Here is a 24504-nt window from a genome sequence, read left to right as displayed (position 1 = left end):
CCGTCAACAGGGATCGGTTGACAACTTGTAAGAGTGTGTGTAAAAAAATGCCCATCTCCTTATTCTTGCAAATCAGTAAAGAATGACTCATATAACTACACTTACCCTTACAGCTTTTGTTGGTCTGTAGTAATCTTCATGGCGCAAGTTTCATTTTACGCCAAAATCGGCAATTTTCAAAACGTACTCGTAGTCATCGGTTACAAGCACATTTCTGGCAACCAAATCACTACGAATACACAACAAACAAATCCGAGGCGACACAACAATATAAACTAACGTCCAAAAGGCACTTGGCAGCCTATTTGAAGTTTGATAGCAAAACAACACCAAAACATAAGCGATCAGAATATACTGTATTGTAAATATGAATATTTACCACAACCTTAGGCAGAAAGTCATAACAATAACATGACAAGCGAATTAAATATGGCTGGTAATGTTCAGGTGGGGTATGCAAAACAGTTTTTCCTTACACGTGCAAATGACTAGCTCGGCACAAAATGACTATAGATGGTGTTTGTGTCACCCTAGCAGCGTGTGTGACCTCCATTGGTTTGAATGCAGGCAAACACTCTCCTACGAACTGAATTTGTCAGTCGCCTGATGACGTCACGTGGGATGCGTCGCCATTCTTCGTGGACGGCCTGGATGAGTTCATTCCAGGTGTTTGGAGGTTGTTGTCGTCGTCGAATTTGGCTGTCCATGAAATTCCAAAGGTGCTCATTGGGATTAAGGTCTGGTGAACAAGCTGGCCAGGGCAACACATGGACATTGTTGACATTAAGAAAGTTTTGCAGTATGTGGCCTAGCACTGTCATGCTGGAACACAATACCCTGTGGTTGTTGACGAAGAAATGGAAGCACAACAACGCGTAAAACCTCATCCCTGTAGCGTACGGCATTCAAGTTACCGTTAATGATGACCAATGGCGTCCTCTCATCAGCACAAATGCCACCCCACACCATGACACTCATACCACCCAAGGGTACGATCTCTTCGACACAACAACGAGCAGTACGCTCGCCTCTTCGACGATACACACGGTGTCTGCCATCAGAATGGAACATACAGAACCTACTCTCGTCAGTGAAGAGGACACGCTGCTGTAAGGTCTATAGGCTCTGATCCCTGCTGCCCTTAGTCTTCTGGCTAGTGTCTGCCTGCTGACCACACGACCCAACGCATTCGCTGCCGATGACGTCACAGGTAGGAATCGATTACGCAGGTGCAATGTGCGTAGGTAGAGATCTTCATGGGTCGTGGTCACCCTTGGTCTGCCTGTTCTTGGCCTGTCTGATGTGCGACCTGTTACTCTCAATCGCTGGACCAAGTTGACAACGGTATTACTGGAGCAGTTGAATGTTCTTGCAACATGCGACTGTGTTGCCTCCATTTGCAGCATTCCTATAGCCCTCTCATGCTGTTCTTGTGATAACCTGGACATTCCTTTGGTGTTTTTTCTTCATACTGCATCTCTAAGAGATAAACTTCGCAGTTTTTCTAGCGATTGTTCACGTGCAATTTAAAAAAACCGAGAATAATTATTTTACTTTTTCCAAAATCACTTTCCCACAACAACACGAGCACTACACTTCAGTAATTCCACGTGTTTGTATTCGATGGGTTTAGGCGACATGTTTTGGCTTGGTTGCGATTGGCTGAAAGTATCTGTGTTTCAAAAATTTAATTTTTCAAGTTGCCAAGGTTTTTTTTGGACGCTAGTTTAGATACTGGCACCGGCACCACAACATCGTCATACTTGATGTAAATACTGGCACTGACACAACAACATCGTCATACTTGATATAGGTATTGACACTGACACCACAACATCGTCATACTTGATATAAATACTGGCACTGACACAACAACATCGTCATACTTGATATAGATACTGGCACTGACACCACAACATCGTCATACTTGATATAGATACTGGCACTGACACCACAACATCGTCATACTTGATATAGATACTGACACTGACACCACAACATCGCCATACTTGATATAGATACAGGCACTGACACAACAAAATCGTCATACTTGATATAGCTATTGAAACTGACACCACAACATCGTCATACTTGATATAGATACTGGCACTGAAACCACAACATCGTTACATGGCGGCGTTAATCCCAACTCACGCATTCACTCAACCTTTGCGAAAAAGACCGTGTATTACCGCGTCGCTCTCACTAATTATCCACATGAGTGAACCACACAAGTATATTTAACAAGATTTATATTGACAGCACCTTAACAATCAAACGAATTGCAATAAAATAAACAAACAGAATCAAAATGCTATTTCCATTGTTTTAAATTAAAAGAGTACGCAAGTGACGTCATATGAAATATACCTCTAAATTATTGAACTGTAAACTTAATTCAGCCTACACAAATGTTGCCTAATTGCATCTGATATGACGGCGCCTGCAAGGACATGTATCCGTAAGCCACATCTATTTCTGATTGCCCTGACGTAACACGCCGATCTATGTCTCGGGGCAGGGGAGGATATCTACCAGTATCATGTAGTTACCATCATTCCCGAGGCTTAAGGTATGAAATAACGATCCGATTGGCAGCCAAGATAAGTAATGCTGGCTGTATAAATACAGTCACAGAACTGAACAGTGTATCATTGACCACCTCGACAGCTCCGTCACCCACAACTGTAAGTTATTCATCTCTTCACTTCTATAAAAGGTTTGCGTGCTTGTTTGTTTGATAAACGCCAAACTCCAGCTATTTCCAACTGTATGGCGGTAGCGTTTATAAATCAAGCGTGGACCAGATAATTCAGTGATTGACATCATGAACATCTTACAACCTGGAGATGTTGGGCACCAAATGAGTTCCACACAGAGATCAGTTAAAATGAATGGTTACGACATTTCTAAATCCGGAGAATAGCGCTGACCATTTCTTTTAACAATTTAATTCGATACCTGTGAGTACCTGGTGCATAGATACGTGTGTATGTTAGTCGGGTGACAAAATGAAAGTAGGGTGTTATTTATGCTATACGTGTCTTTTAATGGTTTACACATTTTCTAGTTCCAGAAATACTCCTCAGAATGGTTTCCAAACAGGTCCTTGTCGTCGCTGTGTTCTGCAGCATGTACGCAGTTGCCGGTATGTTCACTTTATTTATTTTTGGGGGCGGTGGTAGTCTAATGGTTAAAGCGTTCGCTTGTCACGCAAACGTCCAGGTTTGATCCCCAGATGGTGTCTTTGTATCTTAGTATTGCTAGAAGCGGCATGAAACCATGCCTGTACTGCGTATTGTATTCGTGTACTTATTAACGAGCACGCCTGCAGTAAGGAGTCGAGTTGCCCAGGTGTGTTAGGCTGTGACTGTGAAGTTGTCTCCCTTGGCTGTAACAGGATCCGCCTGTCGGGGTTTAGAAAGTTTTTCGTCCCGATTATGACACATTGTGTGTCTGTACTTTAAACCTTGTGTTTCTTCCAATGTTATGCTGACACGTCGAGATGTAGGAACCACTGTACCAGACCCGTGACGATCAGGGGTAGAAGGTCTTCAGCAACCCATGCTTGTCGTAAAAGGCGACTTTGCTTGTCGTAAGTTGCGACTAGCGGGATCGGGTGGTCAGGCTTGCTGACTTGGTTGATGCATGTCATTGTATCCAAATTGCGTGGATCGATGCTCATGATGTCAATCACGTCCAGACTCGATTATTTACAGACCGCCGTCATATAGCTGGTATATTGCTGAGTGTTGCGTTAAACAACAAACAAACAAACAATGCCCCTGGTGATGTCGCTATACACAAGAGTGAGTGAGTGAGTTAGGTAAACGCCACTTTGACCATCATTTCAGCTACATGCATACCTCTATTTTGTCTAATACCCCACGCACTAAATTGACATCGTTTAAGCGAACACATTATTTAGACACTTTCCCTCCTTCAGGCGCCTCAAACCCATGCATCGCAACGTGTTCAGGCCGCCCCAACGGTGACCACCAATCCTGCAACGGCTGCAACGTGTACGCGACGTGTGCCAACGGTTACCTGTACGACAACCGACCCTGCGTTGCTGGCACAGTGTGGGATGACACACTCAAACGCTGCGAGATGACTTCAACCACCTGCCCCGCGTGAGTACAATGAGTGCGTGAGTGAGTGAGTGAGTGAGTTGGGTTTAACGCAGCTTTGAACAGGATAACAGTTATAACAAGGTGTGCCAGCTTGATGCTGCATTTAGACGCTGAAATTCATGAGCAAGGATAACAAGAAACATCAGGGCGAACCCACTATCATGGGTTTCTGGCTCTCCAAAGGGACGTCACTCTGCACAGCGAATTGCGGCGCCTTTGGCTTCACGGCCAGCCGTGGTCCAACTGTAACACGTGAGCCCAAGTTTTGAATACAGGACATGACAAAAAGACTGATGTGGACCCCCACAATGTGTCACCTGAATGTGTTATTGTAACTCGATGGCGGGGATCGCTACTTTTTACCTCTTTTGAGTGTAAATTATTTATATGGGCAGTTATATACCTGTATGATTGCTGACTGCCATGAAATTTACGCACTAGATTTTTTTTAAAACAAACATTTTGAATTCCTTTGCAATCCAATCAAGTGTGTGTATTTAACTCCCTAAGTAAGAATTACAAAATAAAGGGTCATGGTAGATTAAGATGTGCGTACAAGACATGAAAAGTCCTACCCATTTAAACTGGTTCATTGCAATGCAAATATAATTTTTTCTGCCTCAGAGACCCCTGTGTCAGTTCCTGCAACGGCCTCGCCAGCGGTGACTACCAATCCTGCAACGGCTGTAACGTGTACGCATCCTGTAACGGTGGCTCCATTTTCGACAACCGACCCTGTCCCGCTACTCTAGTGTGGGACGACAGCCGCAAGGTCTGCGATACATCCTCCACAACATGTTCTTAAAACACAACCAGTTTGACATGTTCTTAAAAGGCCGCCTGTGTGACCTGTTTTTGAAACACCACCTCTGTGACATGTTCTTAAAAGGCCGCCTGTGTGACCTGTTTTTGAAACACCACCTCTGTGACATGTTCTTAAAAGGCCGCCTGTGTGACCTGTTTTTGAAACACCACCTCTGTGACATGTTCTTAAAAGGCCGCCTGTGTGACCTGTTTTTGAAACACCACCTCTGTGACATGTTCTTAAAAGGCAGCCTGTGTGACCTGTGTTTGAAACACCACCTGTGTGACCTGTTTTTGAAACACCACCTCTGTGACCTGTTTTTGAAACACCACCTCTGTGATCTCATTTTGAAACACCACCTCTGTGACCTGTTTTTGAAACATCACAGATTATTGATGTGAGCTCCTCGGTAATACAGTGACGAATGTATTTATTAGAGAACAAATAAACTACCATTTGAATATATAATGTACTGAAATGTATTTAAACTGGCATTATAACTTTTGACGAACTCTGTCCATTTGTCAAAACAAATCTGATAGAGGTTATTTAATGAAACTATTTATTATTTCAAACAACAAATGTATCATAACCTGGCTACACTAGTTTTATACCGTATTTCGCGCTTTTCACTTATTTAACGTAACTTAGTTTTGTTAATCCGTGTATGTTTTCAACATCTTTTTTGTACATCCATATTTAACAATTATTATCATTCAGTCGCGCTGTATTATTTATTATATATTATGATAAAAAAAATTCATTTAAACTCTTGTTTTGTATATATATTTTGGCCGACAAGAACTGCCATCACACAAAGGTCCGTGTTTGGAGAGGCTTGTCTGTGTTTTCAACTTTTATTAAACAGTGGATGGGTCTCACCCCGACCTTACTTGTTCTCTGGCAGAACCAGCATTTGGTAATTGATTATTCGGTCATTGTCACTTAAGTTGGAGTGAGTTAAGATTGTTCTTCACATCAGCAATCTTTCGGCATATAGCCACCGTCGCTTTGAACAGTATTTCAACTGGATCAAGACGCGTTGGCTGAATGTGTTAGTGAGATAATTAGGTTTAACTGCGCTTTGAACAATATATCATTTACGTTACGACGTGACTGTGAACGCCGCGTTAGTGTTAAGTGGCAGTGTATATTATTGTTTGTTTGTTTGTTTGTTTGTTTGTTTGTTTGTTTGTTTGTTTGTTTGTTTGTTTGTTGTTTAACGCACTCGGCAATATTCCAGCTGAATGATGAATGCAGTTGGGGTCGATGACATGTATCAACCAAGTCAGCGCGCCTGACCACCCGATTGAGTCAGTCGCCTCTTACGACAAGCATAAGTTCAATCTCAATATCTATACTTATAATTAGGGCTCCGTGAGAGAAAATGCTGACAGTCACTTGCGAATTAGCTACTTAATTGTTTCGACATGCTTCATTTACACTTTTGAAGTTTTCAATTGAATGTGATTGTGTGATCCACAAGTAATTATTACGGGAAATTTCATGAATTAATCTGATATCGATAACCGCCGGCTAAGTCTGGACGGATCAGTACTTACGAAAATGTCTGACCCAATTGTTTGTTTGTTGTTTAACGCCGCACTCAGCAATATTTCAGCTATGAGACGGCGGTCTGTAAATAATCATGTCTGAACCAGACAATCCAGTGATTTACATCATGAACATTGATCTGCGCAATTGGGATACGATGACATGGCTTAACCAAGTAACCATCTTCCCGAGGCAAGAGAGGTAACTGACTATAAAAGTCCAGTTTCCACCCTTGCCGAACTAGGCTGGTATTATGGAGTTACATTTTGGCTGGACTAACGTGTCTATTCATAGTCTAATCAAAATCGCGCACCGAAATCGAAATCAGTTCATAAACTGTCGTACAGATTTCGGGCGATTGCAGGATTTGCAAAGCATGTGCACCGCAACCTCGTTGTCAGCAGATATTTTCCAAATCTTTTCATGTCTTTAAGGTGCTTACGTGATTTGATGCATTTCGCGATGTAAGACACAATATAGATCTTGATTATCGATCAGATCGTCCTGACTGGGCGCCACCATTTTGTGTGAAGCAAACACATGTGATACGAGAGGTGGAATCTGATTGGTCCATTGGAGAGGCTTACAAGGGACATAACCGGTATTATTACATACGTGGTGAAGATACAGGTGGTAAGATACTAAATCCGTCGAGCTGTATCCATTTACAATGTACGACTACTAAATTCAGCAATCAAAGAGCGAGGGTCCCTATGAGCGTGGCGCACCCGAACACTTTCGCTACTTTCAATTTGATTTAACGTAAAAGGATAAGCGTGGTGAAATGAAGTCTGTTTAAAATATCTGGAAAGATATCTAGACTTACTTGGGATGATCCGGTTGTGCCATCAGTGTCCCCTTCGAAGCGTATTTTGTGGCGCTGTTACGGGAGATGTTGTTCATGAATGAACGTACACGACTGCACGACCAGATCACTAAAAGTGAACAGTTCTGATACAAATCATTCGAAAACTCCGTGGAAGTGTGCCTGCCTGACTTCTGATTTTGTGGCCCAAAACATCCCAAATGTGAACAATAACATTCCCTATCTCTCGCGTAAAACGCTGTGAGTTGGCCTAGATCACGGTTGTCTTTTCTTATTCCGGCGGTGACCTTGCCCTTCGTTGGTTCGAAGCTGTCACTGACATGCACGCAGACTTGAGTTTGTTGATTTTCACGTCTTCAGTATAGGGTGGTACAGTTAACATGAATGTCTTTGGCGAACACTCTGATTTCCCTCTTCCAAAATGGTACGAAGATGATATAAATTCAGCTGAAACATCAAGGAAACCGAACCATTTTGATTGTACAGACGGGACACCGGCAGTGCGAGTGACCTACTGTTAGTCCGATATTCAAAGTGCGGCGCTAATGTGACTTTTCAAATTTTCATATAGATGTCCTTCGCGCTAACAACATGGCGCTTGAATTACCATAAGTTGAAGAATTTCTTCCAAAAGGATCTTGAGCGTCAGTTTTGTTTTGTTTGCAAACACAACTGCAGGCGTATGTTGTTAATGAGTATGCATAGAAATGTCAACAATGCCCATATTTAGGCATATATCAATATTCATGCACAACCAGATTATGCAACCGGTTTCAGTTTGGTCTGTCAACGAACGAAAGTTGTTATGTATTTACACTTACATATATATTTAACGTGGGTAATAAATAAATACCACACTCATTCTCGTTAGATACCATTTTGACGAAACCTGGTTGGAGGTTGTTGTCGTCGTCGAATTTGGCTGTCCATGAAATTCCAAAGGTGCTCTATGGGATTAAGGTCTGGTGAAAAAGCTGGCCAGGGCAACACATGGACATTGTTGACATTAAGAAAGTTTTGCACAATGTTAGCAGTATGTGGCCTTGCATTGTCATGCTGGAACACAATACCCTGTGGTTGTTGACGAAGAAATGGAAGCACAACAACGCGTAAAACCTCATCCCTGTAGCGTACGGCATTCAAGTTACCGTTAATGATGACCAATGGCGTCCTCTCATCAGCACAAATGCCACCCCACACCATGACACTCATACCACCAAAGGGTACGATCTCTTCGACACAACAACGAGCTGTACGTTCGCCTCTTCGACGATACACACGGTGTCTGCCATCAGAATAGAACATACAGAACCTACTCTCGTCAGTGAAGAGGACACGCTGCTGTAAGGTCTATAGGCTCTGATCCCTGCTGCCCTTAGTCTTCTGGCTATTGTCTGCCTGAGGACCACACAACCAAACACATTCGCTGCCGATGACGTCACAGGTAGGAATCGATTACGCAGGTGCAATGTGCGTAGGTAGAGACCTTTATGGGTCGTGGTCACCCTTGGTCTGCCTGTTCTTTGCCTGGCCTGTCTGATGTGCGACCTGTTACTCTCAATCGCTGGACCAAGTTGACAACGGTATTACGGGACCAGCTGAATGTTCTTGCAACATGCGACTGTGTTGCCCCCATTTGCAGCATTCCTATAGCCCTCTCACGCTGTTCTTGTGCTAACCTGGGCATTCCTTTGTTTTGTTTTCTTCATACTGCATCTCTAAGAGATAAACTTCGCAGTTTTTCTAGCGATTGTTCACGTGAAATTTAAAAAACCCGCAAATAATGATTTTACTTCCAAAATCACTTTCCCACAACAACATGTGCACTACACTTCAGTAATTGCACGAGTTTTTATACGATGGGTTCAGGCGCTTTGTTTTGGCTTTGTTGCGTATGGGTGAAAGTATCTGTGTTTCAATAATTTCATTTTTCAAGTTGCCAAGTTTTATTTTGGACGCTAGTTTAGATACTGACACTGGCACCACAACATCGTCATACTTGATAAAGATACTTACACAGACACAACATTATCGTCATACTTGATACAGATACTGACACTGACACCACAACATCGTCATACTTGATATAGATACTGGCACTGACACCACAACATCGTCATACTTGATATAGATACTGGCACTGACACCACAATATAGTCGCACTTGATATAGATACTGACACTGACACCACAACATCGTCATACTTGATATAGATACTGACACTGACACAACAACATCGCCATACTTGATATAGATACAGGCACTGACACCACAACATCGTCATACTTGATATAGATACTGGCACTGACACCACAACATCGTCGCACTTGATATGGATACTGACACTGACACCACAACCACGTTATAAAGCGGCGTTAATCCTAATTCACGCATTCACTCAACCTTTGCGTGTAAGACCGTGTATTACCGCGTCGCTCTCACTAATTCTCCACATGAGTGAACCACACAAGTATATTTAACAAGATTATATTGACAGCAACAATCAAACAAATTGCAATAAAATAAACAAACAGAATCAAAACGCTGTTTCCATTGGTTTAAATTGAAAGAGTACGCAAGTGACGTCATATGAAATATACCTCTAAATTCTTGAACTGTAAACTTATTTCAGCCTAAACAAATGTCGCGCTGATTGCATCTGATATGACGGCGCCTGCAAGGACATGTATCCGTTAGCCACAACATCTATTTCTGATTGCCCTGACGTAATACACCGATCTATGTCTCGGGGCAGGGGAGGCTATCTACCAGTATCGTGAAGTTACCATCATTCCCGAGGCTTAAGATATGAAATAACGATCCGATTGGCAGCCGAGATAAGTAATGCTGGCTGTATAAATACAGTCACAGAACTGAACAGTGTATCATTGACCACCTCGACAGCTCCATCACCCACAACTGTAAGTTATTCATCTCTTCACTTCTATAAAAAAGTTTGTGTGCTTGTCTGTTTGATTAAAGCCACACTCCGGCTATTTCCAGCTTTATGGCGGCAGCCTTTATAAATCAAGCGTGGACCAGCTAATTCAGTGATTGACATCATGAGCATCTATTCACTAAGGCGCATCTTACAACCAGGAGAGGTTGGGCACCGAATGAGTTCCACACAGAGATCAGTTAAAATGAATGGTTACGACATTTCTAAATCCGGAGAATAGCGCTGACCATTTCTTTTAACAATTCAATTCGATACCTGTGAGTACCTGGTGCATTGATACGTGTGCATGTTACTCTGGTGACCAAATGAAAGTAAGATGTTATTTATGCTATACGTGTCTTTTAATGGTTTGCACATTTTCTAGTTCCAGAAATACTCCTCAGAATGGTTTCCAAACAGGTCCTTGTCGTCGCTGTGTTCTGCAGCATGTACGCAGTTGCCGGTATGTTCACTTTATTTTTTTTGGGGGGGGGCGGTGGTGGCCTAATGGTTAAAGCGTTCGCTTGTCACGCAAACGTCCAGGTTTGATCCCCATATGGTGTCTTTGTATCTTAGTATGCTAGAAGCGGCATGAAACCATGCCTGTACTGCGTATTGTATTCGTGTACTTAACGAGCGCGCCTGCAGTAAGGGGTCGAGTTGCCCAGGTGTGTTAGGCTGTGACTGTGAAGTTGTCTCCCTTGGCTGTAACAGGATCCGCCTGTCGGGGTTTAGAAAGTTTTTCGTCCCGATTATGACACATTGTGTGTCGGTACTTTAAACCTCGTGTTTCTTCCTATGTTATGCTGACACGTCGAGATGTAGGAACCACTGTACCAGACCCGTGACGATCAGGGGTAGAAGGTCTTCAGCAACCCATGCTTGTCGTAAAAGGCGACTTTGCTTGTCGTAAGTTGCGACTAGCGGGATCGGGTGGTCAGGCTTGCTGACTTGGTTGATGCATGTCATTGTATCCAAATTGCGTGGATCGATGCTCATGATGTCAATCACGTCCAGACTCGATTATTTACAGACCGCCGTCATATAGCTGGAATATTGCTGAGTGTTGCGTTAAACAACAAACAAACAAACAATGCCCCTGCTGATGTCGCTATACACAAGAGTGAGTGAGTGAGTTAGGTAAACGCCACTTTGACCATCATTTCAGCTACATGCATACCTCTATTTTGTCTAATACCCCACGCACTAAATTGACATCGTTTAGGCGAACACATTATTTAGACACTTTCCCTCCTTCAGGCGCCTCAAACCCGTGCATCGCAACGTGTTCAGGCCGCCCCAACGGTGACTACCAATCCTGCAACGGCTGCAACGTGTACGCGACGTGTGCCAATGGTTACCTGTACGACAACCGACCCTGCGTTGCTGGCACAGTGTGGGATGACACACTCAAACGCTGCGAGATGACTTCAACCACCTGCCCCGCGTGAGTACAATGAGTGAGTGAGTGAGTGAGTGAGTTGGGTTTAACGCAGCTTTGAACAGGGTAACAGTTATAACAAGGTGTGCCAGCTTGATGCTGCATTTGGACGCTGAAATTCATGAGCAAGGATAACAAGAAACATCAGGGCGAACCCACTATCATGGGTTTCTGGCTCTCCAAAGGGACGTCACTCTGCACAGCGAATTGCGGCGCCTTTGGCTTCACGGCCAGCCGTGGTCCCACTGTAACACGTGAGCCCAAGTTTTGAATACAGGACATGACAAAAAGACTGATGTGGACCCCCACAATGTGTCACCTGAATGTGTTATTGTAACTCGATGGCGGGGATCGCTACTTTTTACCTCTTTTGAGTGTAAATTATTTATATGGGCAGTTATATACCTGTATGATTGCTGACTGCCATGAAATTTACGCACTAGATTTTTTTTAAAACAAACATTTTGAATTCCTTTGCAATCCAATCCAGTGTGTGTATTTAACTCACTAAGTAAAGAATTACAAAATAAAGGGTCATGGTAGATTAAGGTGTGGGTACAAGACCTGAAAAGTCCTACCCATTTAAACTGGTTCATTGCAATGCAAATATAAATATTTCTGCCTCAGAGACCCCTGTGTCAGTTCCTGCAACGGCCTCGCCAACGGTGACTACCAATCCTGCAACGGCTGTAACGTGTACGCATCCTGTAACGGTGGCTCCATTTTCGACAACAGACCCTGTCCCGCTACTCTAGTGTGGGACGACAGCCGCAAGCTCTGCGATACATCCTCCACAACATGTTCTTAAAACACAACGAGTTTGACATGTTCTTAAAAGGCCACCTGTGTGAACCTGTTTTTGAAACACCACCTCTGTGACCTGTTTTTGAAACACCACCTCTGTGACCTGTTTTTGAAACATCACAGATTATTGATGTGAGCTCCTCGGTGAAATGTATTTAATAACAGGGGATGCATTTCTTCATCTAACGGGAAACGATAGTTTAACTATACTTGAGATTTTGATAATAAGATACATGCAACTGTGTTCTAATTTCATTATTTAAATTTTTTTTTTCTTAATTTCATTTATTCAATTTCCTTGCCTGTTCAAGTATTTTGTTCGGTAGCATACCCGCACATCAGTATCACAACGTATAGCGTCTATCAAGGACGGTAAACTTGGCATTATAACTTTTGACGAAACAAATCTGATAGAAACTATTTAATGAAACTATTTATTATTTCAAACAACAAATGTATCATTACCTGGCTACATTATTTTTATACCGTATTTCGCGCTTTTCCTTTATTTAACGTAACTTACTTTTGTTAATCCGTGTATGTTTTCAACATCTTTTTTGTACATCCATATTTAACAATTATTATCATTCAGTCGCGCTGTATTATTTATTATATATTATGATCAATAAAATTCATTTAAACTTTTGTTTTGTATATATATTTTGGCCGACAAGAACTGCCATCACACAAAGTCCGTGTTTGGAGAGGCTTGTCTGTGTTTTCAACTTTTATTAAACAGTGGATGGGTCTCACCCCGACCTTACTTGTTCTCTGGCAGAACCAGCATTTGGTAATTGATTATTCGGTCATTGTCACTTAAGTTGGAGTGAGTTAAGATTGTTCTTCACATCAGCAATCTTTCGGCATATAGCCACCGTCGCTTTGAACAGTATTTCAACTGGATCAAGACGCGTTGGCTGAATGTGTTAGTGAGATAATTAGGTTTAACTGCGCTTTGAACAACATATCATTTACGTTACGACGTGACTGTGAGTGAATGTACGTGCGTACGGGTTAACGCCGCGTTAGTGTTAAGTGGCAGTGTATATTATTGTTTGTTTGTTTGTTTGTTTGTTTGTTTGTTTGTTTGTTTGTTGTTTGACGCACTCGGCAATATTCCAGCTGAATGATGAATGCAGTTGGGGTCGATGACATGTATCAACCAAGTCAGCGCGCCTGACCACTTTCGCTACTTTCAATTTGATTTAACGTAAAATGATATGCGTGGTGAAATGAAGTCTGTTTAAAATATCTGGAAAGATATCTAGACTTACTTGGGATGATCCGGTTGTGCCATCACTGTCCCCTTCGAAGCGTATTTTGTGGCGCTGTTACGGGAGGTGTTGTTCATGAATGAACGTACACGACTGCACGACCAGATCACTAAAAGTGAACAGTTCTGATACAAATCATTCGAAAACTCCGTGGAAGTGTGCCTGCCTGACTTCTGATTTTGTGGCCCCAAACATCGCAAATGTGAACAATAACATTCCCTATCTCTCGCGTAAAACGCTGTGAGTTGGCCTAGATCACGGTTGTCTTTTCTTATTCCGGCGGTGACCTTGCCCTTCGTTGGTTCGAAGCTGTCACTGACATGCACGCAGACTTGAGTTTGTTGATTTTCACGTCTTCAGTATAGGGTGGTACAGTTAACATGAATGTCTTTGGCGAACATTCTGATTTAAATCTTCCAAAATGGTACGAACATGATATAAAAAATAGATAGATCAAGGAAACCGAACCATTTTGATTGCACAGACGGGACACCGGCAGTGCGAGTGACCGACTGTTAGTCCGATATTCAAAGCGAGGCGCTAATGTGACTTTTCAAATTTTCATATAGGCGTCCTTCGCGCTAACAACATGGCGCTTGAATTACCATAAGTTGAAGAATTTCTACCAAAAGCATCTTGAGCGTCGGTGTTGGTTTGTTTGCAAACACAACTGCAGGCTTATGTTGTTTATGCGTATGCATAGAAGTGTCAACATTGCCCATATTTGGGCATATATCAATATTCATGCACAACCAGATTTTGCAACCGGTTTCAGTTTGGTCTGTCAACAAACAAAATATATATTTAACGTGGGTAATAAATAAAATACCACACTCATTCTCGTTAGATACCATTTTGACGAAACGAGTGGACGAGAATGAGTGTAGTATTCTCTTTATAGCCACTGGTGGCGCTACGATCGAGCCCAGTAATACCAGCCTGGTTCGGCAAAGGTGGAAGCTGGACTTTTAAAGTCAGTTAACTCTCTTGCCTCATGCCCACCCGCCCATCACTGAGAATAGAAAGATTCAAACATTTTTCGTTGAAAACATTCTCTCACGTGACCCCTAAGTATATCGATGGAATTATGCTCACACTTCGCCTAACATGTAAATCTCGTTTTAGCTTTTCATTATTTGTAGTGATTGCCAAGGGGCATAAAATAATTGAAGCGCTGGTAAAATATATCAATAGATGTTGTCGCTAGGCTTGAGCAGCAGACATCGGCAGCGTGTATAAATGAGACGTATTGGCCCTGGTTGTTGTTGACAAATATTGCAGACTTGATCGTTCGAGACCTGTCGGGATACGACAGTTTCTAGAAGGTTGGCTGAAAGAGCAAACCGGGGTCGATTCGAAGCCGTTTTCGCGAACTGGCTTGCGTCTGATCTGCTTACCAGGTGCTGAGGGGATATCTATCCGAAAACACCGAAATACCGCCAGCTTTCAACACTGCGCCGGATTCATAATCAGTCAGTTAAACTGCGGCATCGTATTTCGGTGGGCTATCTCTATGAAACAGGCATACGTTCTGGCAACTATACAAGCAACCACACGAACGCACGCACGCACGCACGCACGCACGCACGCAAGCACACATGCACGTCGCTATATATAACTGCAAGAATCTTTAACGCGACAAACCGCATTTCAACTCATCACCTGATTTGGACTAAAGCTTTTTCAATAGCAGTTCATTCAAACAAACCGAACACCTTCTTCAACAATGTTTATCACTGTAGATCAATTGTGTAGTTATATACATGTTCTGGTGGTGTTTAAAAATATCTGATATTCTAACATTCAATCAAATAATTATAATATGACTTGACATTCAAAATGCTTATTATGTATTAACAAATGCATTGAATATTTAAATAACAATGTATATCTTGTGCTAAAACTTTCATTAAGAACCTTACTTTCAAATTCTCAGAATGGCAATCAGCAATCAAGGCTTGCCCTAAAGGACGACTATGCTTGTCGCAACAGACGTCTAACGTTGGTTTGTTTGTTGTTTAACGCCGCACTCAGCAATATTCCAGCTATATGACGGCGGTCTGTAAATAATCGAGTCTGGACCAGACAATCAAGTGATTGATATCATGAGCATCGATCCACCCAATTGGGATCGATGACATGCATCAACCACGTCAGCGAGCCTGACCACCAGATCTCGTTAGTCGCTTTTTACGACAAGCATAGTCACTTTTTATGGCGTACTATACACCTGCAGTCGACCGAAATCTGCACATTGAAATCCATGTTGTTCCCGAACCGGATGTCGTTACGCGATTTTGACTGGACTATGCACAGACTCGTGGGTTGCTGAAGACCTAGTCTACCCCGGAATCTTCAAGGGTCAGACGTCTAACGGGATCGGGTGGTTAGATGTCTCTAACTTGGATGATGCATGTCATCGTATCCCAACTGCGTGGATCGATGCTCATGATGTCAATTACTGGGTTGTCTGGTCCAGACTCGATTATTTACGGCAAGTTTCATTTTCAAAACGTACTGGTAGTCATCGGTTACAAGCACATTTATGGCAACCAAATCACTACAAATACACAACAAACAAATTCGAGGCGACACAACAATATAAACTAACGTCCAAAAGAAACTTGGCAGCCTATTTGAAGTTCGATAGCAAAACAAGACCAAAACATAAGCGATCAGAATATACTGTATTGTAAATTTGTATATTTACCACAACCTTAGGCAGAAAGTCATAACAATAACATGACAAGCGAATTAAATATGGCTGGTAATGTTCAGGTGGGGTATGCAAAACAGTTTTTCATTACACGTGCAAATGACTAGCTCGGCACAAAATGACTATAGATGGTGTTTGTGTGACCTCCATTGGCTTGAAGGCAGGCAAACACTCTCCTACGAACTGAATTTGTCAGTCGCCTGATGACATCACGTGGGGTGCGTCGCCATTCTTCGTGGAGAGCCTGGATGAGTTCATTCCTGGTGGTTGGAGGTTGTTGTCGTCGTCGAATTTGGCTGTCCATGAAATCCTAAAGGTGATCTATGGGATTCAGGTCTGGTGAACGAGCTGGCCAGGGGAACACATGGAAATTGTTGACATTAAGAAAGTTTTGCACAATGTTATCAGTATGTGGCCTAGCATTGTCATGCTGGAACACAATACCCAGTGGTTGTTGACGAAGAAATGGAAGCACAACAACGCGTAAAACCTCATCCCTGTAGCGTACGGCATTCAAGTTACAGTTAATGATGACCAATGGCGTCCTCTCATCAGCACATATGCCACCCCACACCATGACACTCATACCACCAAAGGGTACGATCTCTTCGACACAACAACGAGCCTTACGTTCGCCTCTTCGACGATACACACGGTGTCTGCCATCAGAATGGAACATACAGAACCTACTCTCGTCAGTGAAGAGGACACGCTGCTGTCAGGTCTATAGGCTCTGATCCCTGCTGCCCTTAGTCTTCTGGCTATTGTCTGCCTGCTGACCACACGACCCAACGCATTCGCTGCCGATGACGTCACAGGTAGGAATCGATTACGCAGGTGCAATGTGCGTAGGTAGAGATCTTCATGGGTCGTGGTCACCCTTGGTCTGCCTGTTCTTGGCCTGTCTGATGTGCGACCTGTTACTCTCAATCGCTGGACCAAGTTGACAACGGTATTACTGGAGCAGTTGAATGTTCTTGCAACATGCGACTGTGTTGCCCCCATTTGCAGCATTCCTATAGCCCTCTCACGCTGTTCTTGTGTTTACCTGGGCATTCCTTTGGTGTTTTTTTCTTCATACTGCATCTCTAAGAGATAAACTTCGCAGTTTTTCTAGCGACTGTTCACGTGCAATTTTAAAAACCCGAGAATAATGATTTTACTTCCAAAATCACTTTCCCACAACAACACGTGCACAACACTTCAGTAATAGCACGAGTTTTTATTCGATGGTTCAGGCGCTTTGTTTTGGCTTGGTTGCTTTAAGGTGAAAGTATCTGTGTTTCAATAATTTAATTTTTCAAGTTGCCAAGTTGTTTTTTTTGGACGCTAGTTTAGATACTGCCACTGACACAACAACATCGTCATACTTGATATAGATACCGACACTGACACCACAACATCGTCACACTTGATAAAGATACTTACACAGACACAACAACATAGGCATATTTGAGCTAGATACTGACCCAGACACCACAACATCGTCATACTTGATATAGATACTGACACTGACACCACAACATCGTCATACTTGATATAGATACTGGCACTGACACCACAACATCGTCGTACTTGATATAGATACTGACACTGACACCACAACATCGTCATTCTTGATATAGATACAGGCACTGACACAACAACATCGTCATACTTGATATAGATACTGCCACTGACACAACAACATCGTCATACTTGATATAGATACTGACACTGACACCACAACATCGTCATACTTGATATAGATACTGACACCACAACATCGTCATACTTGATATAGATACTGACACTGACACCACAACATCGTCATACTTGATATAGATACTGACACTGACACCACAACATCGTCATACTTGATATAGATACTGACACCACAACATCGTCATACTTGATATAGATACTGGCACTGACACCACAACATCGTCATACTTGATATAGACACTGACACCACAACATCGTCATACTTGATATAGATACGGACACTGACACCACAACATCGTCATACTTGATATAGATACTGACACTGACACAACAACATCGTCGTACTTGATATAGATACTGACACTGACACCACAACATCGTCATACTTGATGTAGATACCGACACTGACACCACAACATCGTCACACTTGATAAAGATACTTACACAGACACAACAACATAGGCATATTTGAGCTAGATACTGACCCAGACACCACAACATCGTCATACTTGATATAGATACTGACACTGACACCACAACATCGTCATACTTGATATAGATACTGGCACTGACACCACAACATCGTCGTACTTGATATAGATACTGACACTGACACCACAACATCGTCATACTTGATATAGATACAGGCACTGACACAACAACATCGTCATACTTGATATAGATACTGCCACTGACACAACAACATCGTCATACTTGATATAGATACTGACACTGACACCACAACATCGTCATACTTGATATAGATACTGACACCACAACATCGTCATACTTGATATAGATACTGACACTGACACCACAACATCGTCATACTTGATATAGATACTGACACTGACACCACAACATCGTCATACTTGATATAGATACTGACACCACAACATCGTCATACTTGATATAGATACTGGCACTGACACCACAACATCGTCATACTTGATATAGACACTGACACCACAACATCGTCATACTTGATATAGATACTGACACCACAACATCGTCATACTTGATATAGATACTGGCACTGACACCACAACATCGTCATTCTTGATATAGATACTGACACTGACACCACAACATCGCAATACTTGATATAGATACTGGCACTGACACAACAACATCGTCATACTTGATATAGATACTGACACTGACACAACAACATCGCCATACTTAATATAGATACTGACACTGACACCACAACATCGCCAAACTTGATATAGATACTGACACTGAAACCACAAATTCGTCATACTTGATATAGATACTGACACTGACACCACAACATCGTCATACTTGATATAGATACTGACACTGACACCACAACATCGTCATACTTGATATAAATACTGACACTGACACCACAACATCGTTATACTTGATATAGATACTGACACTGACACCACAACATCGTCATACTTGATATAGATACTGGCACTGACACCACAACATCGTCATACTTGATATAGATACTGACACTGACACCACAACATCGTCATACTTGATATAGATACTGGCACTGACACCACAACATCGTCGCACTTGATATAGATACAGGCACTGACACCACAACATCGTCGCACTTGATATAGATACAGGCACTGACACCACAACATCGTCATACTTGATATAGATACTGACACTGACACCACAACATCGTCATACTTGATATAGATACTGACACTGACACCACAACATCGTCATACTTGATGTAAATACTGACACTACAACATCGTCATACTTGATATAGATACTGACACTGACACCACAACATCGTCATACTTGATATAGATACAGGCACTGACACCACAACATCGTCATACTTGATATAGATACTGACACTGACACCACAACATCGTCATACTTGATAATGATACTGGCACTGACACCACAACATCGTCATACTTGATATAGATACTGACACTGACACCACAACATCGTCATACTTGATGTAAATACTGACACTGACACCACAACATCGTCATACTTGATATAGATACTGACACTGACACTACAACATCGTCATACTTGATATAGATACTGACACTGACACCACAACATCGTCATACTTGATGTAAATACTGACAGTGACACAAGAACATCGTCATACTTGATATAGATACTGACACTGACACCACAACATCGTCATACTTGATGTAGATACTGACACCGGAACATCGTCGTACTTGATATAGATACAGGCACTGACACTAGAACATCGTCATACTTGATATAGATACTGACACTGACACTACAACATCGTCATACTTGATATAGATACTGACACTGACACCACAACATCGTCATACTTGATGTAAATACTGACAGTGACACAAGAACATCGTCATACTTGATATAGATACTGACACTGACACCACAACATCGTCATACTTGATATAGATACTGACACTGACACCACAACATCGTCATACTTGATATAGATACTGACACTGACACCACAACATCGTCATACTTGATGTAAATACTGACAGTGACACAAGAACATCGTCATACTTGATATAGATACTGACACTGACACCACAACATCGTCATACTTGATATAGATACTGACACTGACACCACAACATCGTCATACTTGATATAGATACTGACACTGACACAACAACATCGTCATACTTGATATAGATACTGACACTGACACCACAACCACGTTATAAAGCGGCGTTAATCCTAATTCACGCATTTACTCAACCTTTGCGAAAAAGACCGTGTATTACCGCGTCGCTCTCAATAATTATCCACATGAGTGAACACCACAAGTATATTTAACAAGATTATATTGACAGCAACAATCAAACAAATTGTAATAAAATAAACAAACAGAATCAAAACGCTGTTTCCATTGGTTTAAATTAAAAGAGTACGCAAGTGACGTCATATGAAATATACCTCTAAATTCTTGACCTGTAAACTTATTTCAGCCTAAACAAATGTCGCACTGATTGCATCTGATATGACGGCGCCTGCAAGGACATGTATCCGTTAGCCACAACATCTATTTCTGATTGCCCTGACGTAATACGCCGATCTATGTCTCGGGGCAGGGGAGGCTATCTACCAGTATCGTGAAGTTACCATCATTCCCGAGGCTTAAGGTATGAAATAACGACCCGATTGGCAGCCGAGATAAGTAATGCTGGCTGTATAAATACAGTCACAGAACTGAACAGTGTATCATTGACCACCTCGACAGCTCCGTCACCCACAACTGTAAGTTATTCATCTCTTCACTTCTATAAAAGGTTTGCGTGCTTGTTTGTTTCATTAACGCCAAACTCCAGCTATTTCCAACTGTATGGCGGTAGCGTTTATGAATCAAGTGTGGACCAGATAATTCAGTGATTGACATCATGAACATCTTACAACCTGGAGATGTTGGGCACCGAATGAGTTCCACACAGAGATCAGTTAAAATGAATGGTTACGACATTTCTAACTCCGGAGAATAGCGCTGACCATTTCTTTGAACAATTCAATTCGATACCTGTGAGTACCTGGTGCATTGATACGTGTGTATGTTACTCTGGTGACCAAATGAAAGTAGGGTGTTATTTATGCTATACGTGTCTTTTAATGGTTTACACATTTTCTAGTTCCAGAAATACTCCTCAGAATGGTTTCCAAACAGGTCCTTGTCGTCGCTGTGTTCTGCAGCATGTACGCAGTTGCCGGTATGTTCACTTTATTTATTTTGGGGGGCGGTGGTAGTCTAATGGTTAAAGCGTTCACTTGTCACGCAAACGTCCAGGTTTGATCCCCAGATGGTGTCTTAGTATCTTAATATTGCTAGAAGCGGCATAAAACCATGCCCGTACTGTGTATTGTATTCGTGTACTTAACGAGCGCGCCTGAAGTAAGGGGTCGAGTTGCCCAGGTGTGTTAGGCTGTGACTGTGAAGTTGTCTCCCTTGGCTATAACAGGATCGCCTGTCGGGGTTTAGAAAGTTTTTCGTCCCGATTATGACACATTGTGTGTCGGTACTTTAAACCTCGTGTTTCTTCCTATGTTATGCTGACGCGTCGAGATGTAGGAACCACTGTACCAGACCCGTGACGATCAGGGGTAGAAGGTCTTCAGCAACCCATGCTTGTCGCAAAAGGCGACTTTGCTTGTCGTAAGTTGCGACTGGCGGGATCGGGTGGTCAGGCTTGCTGACTTGGCTGATGCATGTCATTGTATCCAAATTGCGTGGATCGATGCTCATGATGTCAATCACGTCCAGACTCGATTATTTACAGACCGCCGTCATATAGCTGGAATATTGCTGAGTGTTGCGTTAAACAACAAACAAACAAACAATGCCCCTGCTGATGTCGCTATACACAAGAGTGAGTGAGTGAGTGAGTTAGGTAAACGCCACTTTGACCATCATTTCAGGTCCATGCATACCTCTATTCGGTCTAATACCCCACGCACTAAATTGACATCGTTTAGGCGAACACATTATTTAGACACTTTCCCTCCTTCAGTCGCCTCAAACCCGTGCATCGCAGCGTGTTCAGGCCGCTCAAACGGTGACTACCAGTCCTGCAACGGCTGCGACGTGTACGCGACGTGTGCCAACGGTTACCTGTACGACAACCGACCCTGCGTTGCTGGCACAGTGTGGGATGACACACTCAAACGCTGCGAGATGACTTCAACCACCTGTCCCGCGTGAGTACAATGAGTGAGTGAGTGAGTGAGTGAGTGAGTGAGTGAGTTGGGTTTAACGCAGCTTTGAACAGGATACCAGTTATAACAAGGTGTGCCAGCTTGATGCTGCTTTTAGACGCTGAGATTCATGAGCATGGATAACCAAGAACATCAGTCCGAACCCACTATCATGGGTTTCTGGGACTCCAAAGGGACGTCACTCTGCACAGCGAATTGCGGCGCCTTTGGCTTCTGGGCCAGCCGTGGTCCTACTGTAACACGTGAGCCCAATATAGGAACACCCGATATTGGTCATGACAAAAAGACTAATGTGGACCCCCAAAATGTGTCAGCTGAATGTGTTATTGTAACCCGATGGCGGGGATCGTTACTTTTTACCTCTTTTGAGAGTAATGTTTTTTGTATGGGCGGTTATATACCTATAAGATTGCTGACTGCGGCAAAATTTACGCACTATATTTATTTTAAAACAAACATTTTGAATTCCAATCCAGTGTGTGTATTTAACTCCCTAAGTGAAGAATTACAAAATAAAGGGTCATGGTAGATTAAGGTGTGGGTACAAGACCTGAAAAGTCCTACCCATTTAAACTGGTTCATTGCAATGCAAATATAAATATTTCTGCCTCAGAGACCCCTGTGTCAGTTCCTGCAACGGCCTCGCCAACGGTGACTTCCAATCCTGCAACGGCTGTAACGTGTACGCATCCTGTAACGGTGGCTCCATTTTCGACAACCGACCCTGTCCCGCTACTCTAGTGTGGGACGACAGCCGCAAGCTCTGCGATACAACCTCCACAACATGTTCTTAAAACACCATCACAGGCCGCCTGTGTGACCTGTTTTTGAAACACCACCTCTGTGACCTGTTTTTGAAACACCACCTATGTGACCTGTTTTTGAAACATCACCTCTGTGACCTGTTATTGAAACACCACCTCTGTGACCGGTTTTTGAAATATCACAGATTATTGATGTGAGCTCCTCGGTGATACAGTGACGAATGTATTTATTAGATAACAAATAAACTACCATTTGAATCTATAATGTACTGAAATGTATTTAATAACAGGGGATGCATTTCTTCATATAACGGGAGCCGATAATTTAACTATACTTGAGATTTTGAAAATAAGATACATGCATCTGTGTTTTAATTTCATTATTTAAAAAAAAAATTAATTCTCAATTTCATTTATTTCATTTCCTTGCCTGTTGAAGTATTTTGTTCGGTAGCATACCCACACATCAGTATCAGAACGTATAACGTCTATCAAGGACGGTAAACTGGCATTATAAATTTTGACGAAATCTGTCCATTTGTCAAAACAAATCTGATAGAAGTTATTTAATGAAACTATTTATTATTTCAAACAACAAATGTATTATTTCCTGGCTACATTATTTTTATACCGTATTTCGCGCTTTTCACTTATTTAATGTAACTTAGTTTTGTTAATCCGTGTATGTTTTCAACATCTCTTATGTACATCCATAGTTAACAATTATTATCATTCAGTCGCGCTGTATTATTTATTATATATTATGATAAATAAAATTCATTTAAACTTTTGTTTTGTATACATATTTTGGCTGACAAGAACTGCCATCACACAAAGTCCG

General features: G+C 42.2%; 3 protein-coding genes across 3 annotated transcripts; all 3 read left to right on the top strand.

The window, feature by feature from the left end:
- Positions 1–3090: 3090 nt before the first annotated feature.
- Positions 3091–4938, top strand: LOC139457834 (uncharacterized). The gene is made up of 3 exons (XM_071239181.1): positions 3091–3148; positions 3947–4133; positions 4758–4938. Exons 1-3 carry the CDS (start codon positions 3091–3093, stop codon positions 4936–4938), a joined length of 426 nt encoding a protein of 141 aa, XP_071095282.1.
- A 5723-nt stretch (positions 4939–10661) lies between these two features.
- On the top strand, positions 10662–12505 carry LOC139457833 (uncharacterized). The gene is made up of 3 exons (XM_071239180.1): positions 10662–10719; positions 11517–11703; positions 12325–12505. Exons 1-3 carry the CDS (start codon positions 10662–10664, stop codon positions 12503–12505), a joined length of 426 nt encoding a protein of 141 aa, XP_071095281.1.
- Positions 12506–21838: 9333 nt separating this feature from the next.
- Positions 21839–23693, top strand: LOC139457831 (uncharacterized). Its single transcript, XM_071239179.1, has 3 exons — positions 21839–21896; positions 22695–22881; positions 23513–23693. Exons 1-3 carry the CDS (start codon positions 21839–21841, stop codon positions 23691–23693), a joined length of 426 nt encoding a protein of 141 aa, XP_071095280.1.
- The last annotated feature ends 811 nt before the right edge of the window (positions 23694–24504 follow it).

This window comes from Haliotis cracherodii, unplaced genomic scaffold (genome assembly GCF_022045235.1).
Source record: "Haliotis cracherodii isolate W230 unplaced genomic scaffold, xgHalCrac1.p SCAF_12, whole genome shotgun sequence".
Lineage (NCBI taxonomy): Eukaryota > Metazoa > Mollusca > Gastropoda > Lepetellida > Haliotidae > Haliotis > Haliotis cracherodii.
The sequence above is the reverse complement of the archived record's forward strand: the minus strand, read 5'-3'. Positions and strand labels throughout refer to the sequence as shown.

Coding starts and splice junctions, on each gene's coding strand:
- LOC139457833 (XM_071239180.1), top strand. CDS start 10,662: ATGGTTTCCAAACAGGTCCTTGTCGTCGCTGTGTTCTGCAGCATGTAC. Junction 10,720..11,516: donor CAGCATGTACGCAGTTGCCG/GTATGTTCACTT, acceptor TCCCTCCTTCAG/GCGCCTCAAACCCGTGCATC. Junction 11,704..12,324: donor ACTTCAACCACCTGCCCCGC/GTGAGTACAATG, acceptor TTTCTGCCTCAG/AGACCCCTGTGTCAGTTCCT.
- LOC139457831 (XM_071239179.1), top strand. CDS start 21,839: ATGGTTTCCAAACAGGTCCTTGTCGTCGCTGTGTTCTGCAGCATGTAC. Junction 21,897..22,694: donor CAGCATGTACGCAGTTGCCG/GTATGTTCACTT, acceptor TCCCTCCTTCAG/TCGCCTCAAACCCGTGCATC. Junction 22,882..23,512: donor ACTTCAACCACCTGTCCCGC/GTGAGTACAATG, acceptor TTTCTGCCTCAG/AGACCCCTGTGTCAGTTCCT.
- LOC139457834 (XM_071239181.1), top strand. CDS start 3,091: ATGGTTTCCAAACAGGTCCTTGTCGTCGCTGTGTTCTGCAGCATGTAC. Junction 3,149..3,946: donor CAGCATGTACGCAGTTGCCG/GTATGTTCACTT, acceptor TCCCTCCTTCAG/GCGCCTCAAACCCATGCATC. Junction 4,134..4,757: donor ACTTCAACCACCTGCCCCGC/GTGAGTACAATG, acceptor TTTCTGCCTCAG/AGACCCCTGTGTCAGTTCCT.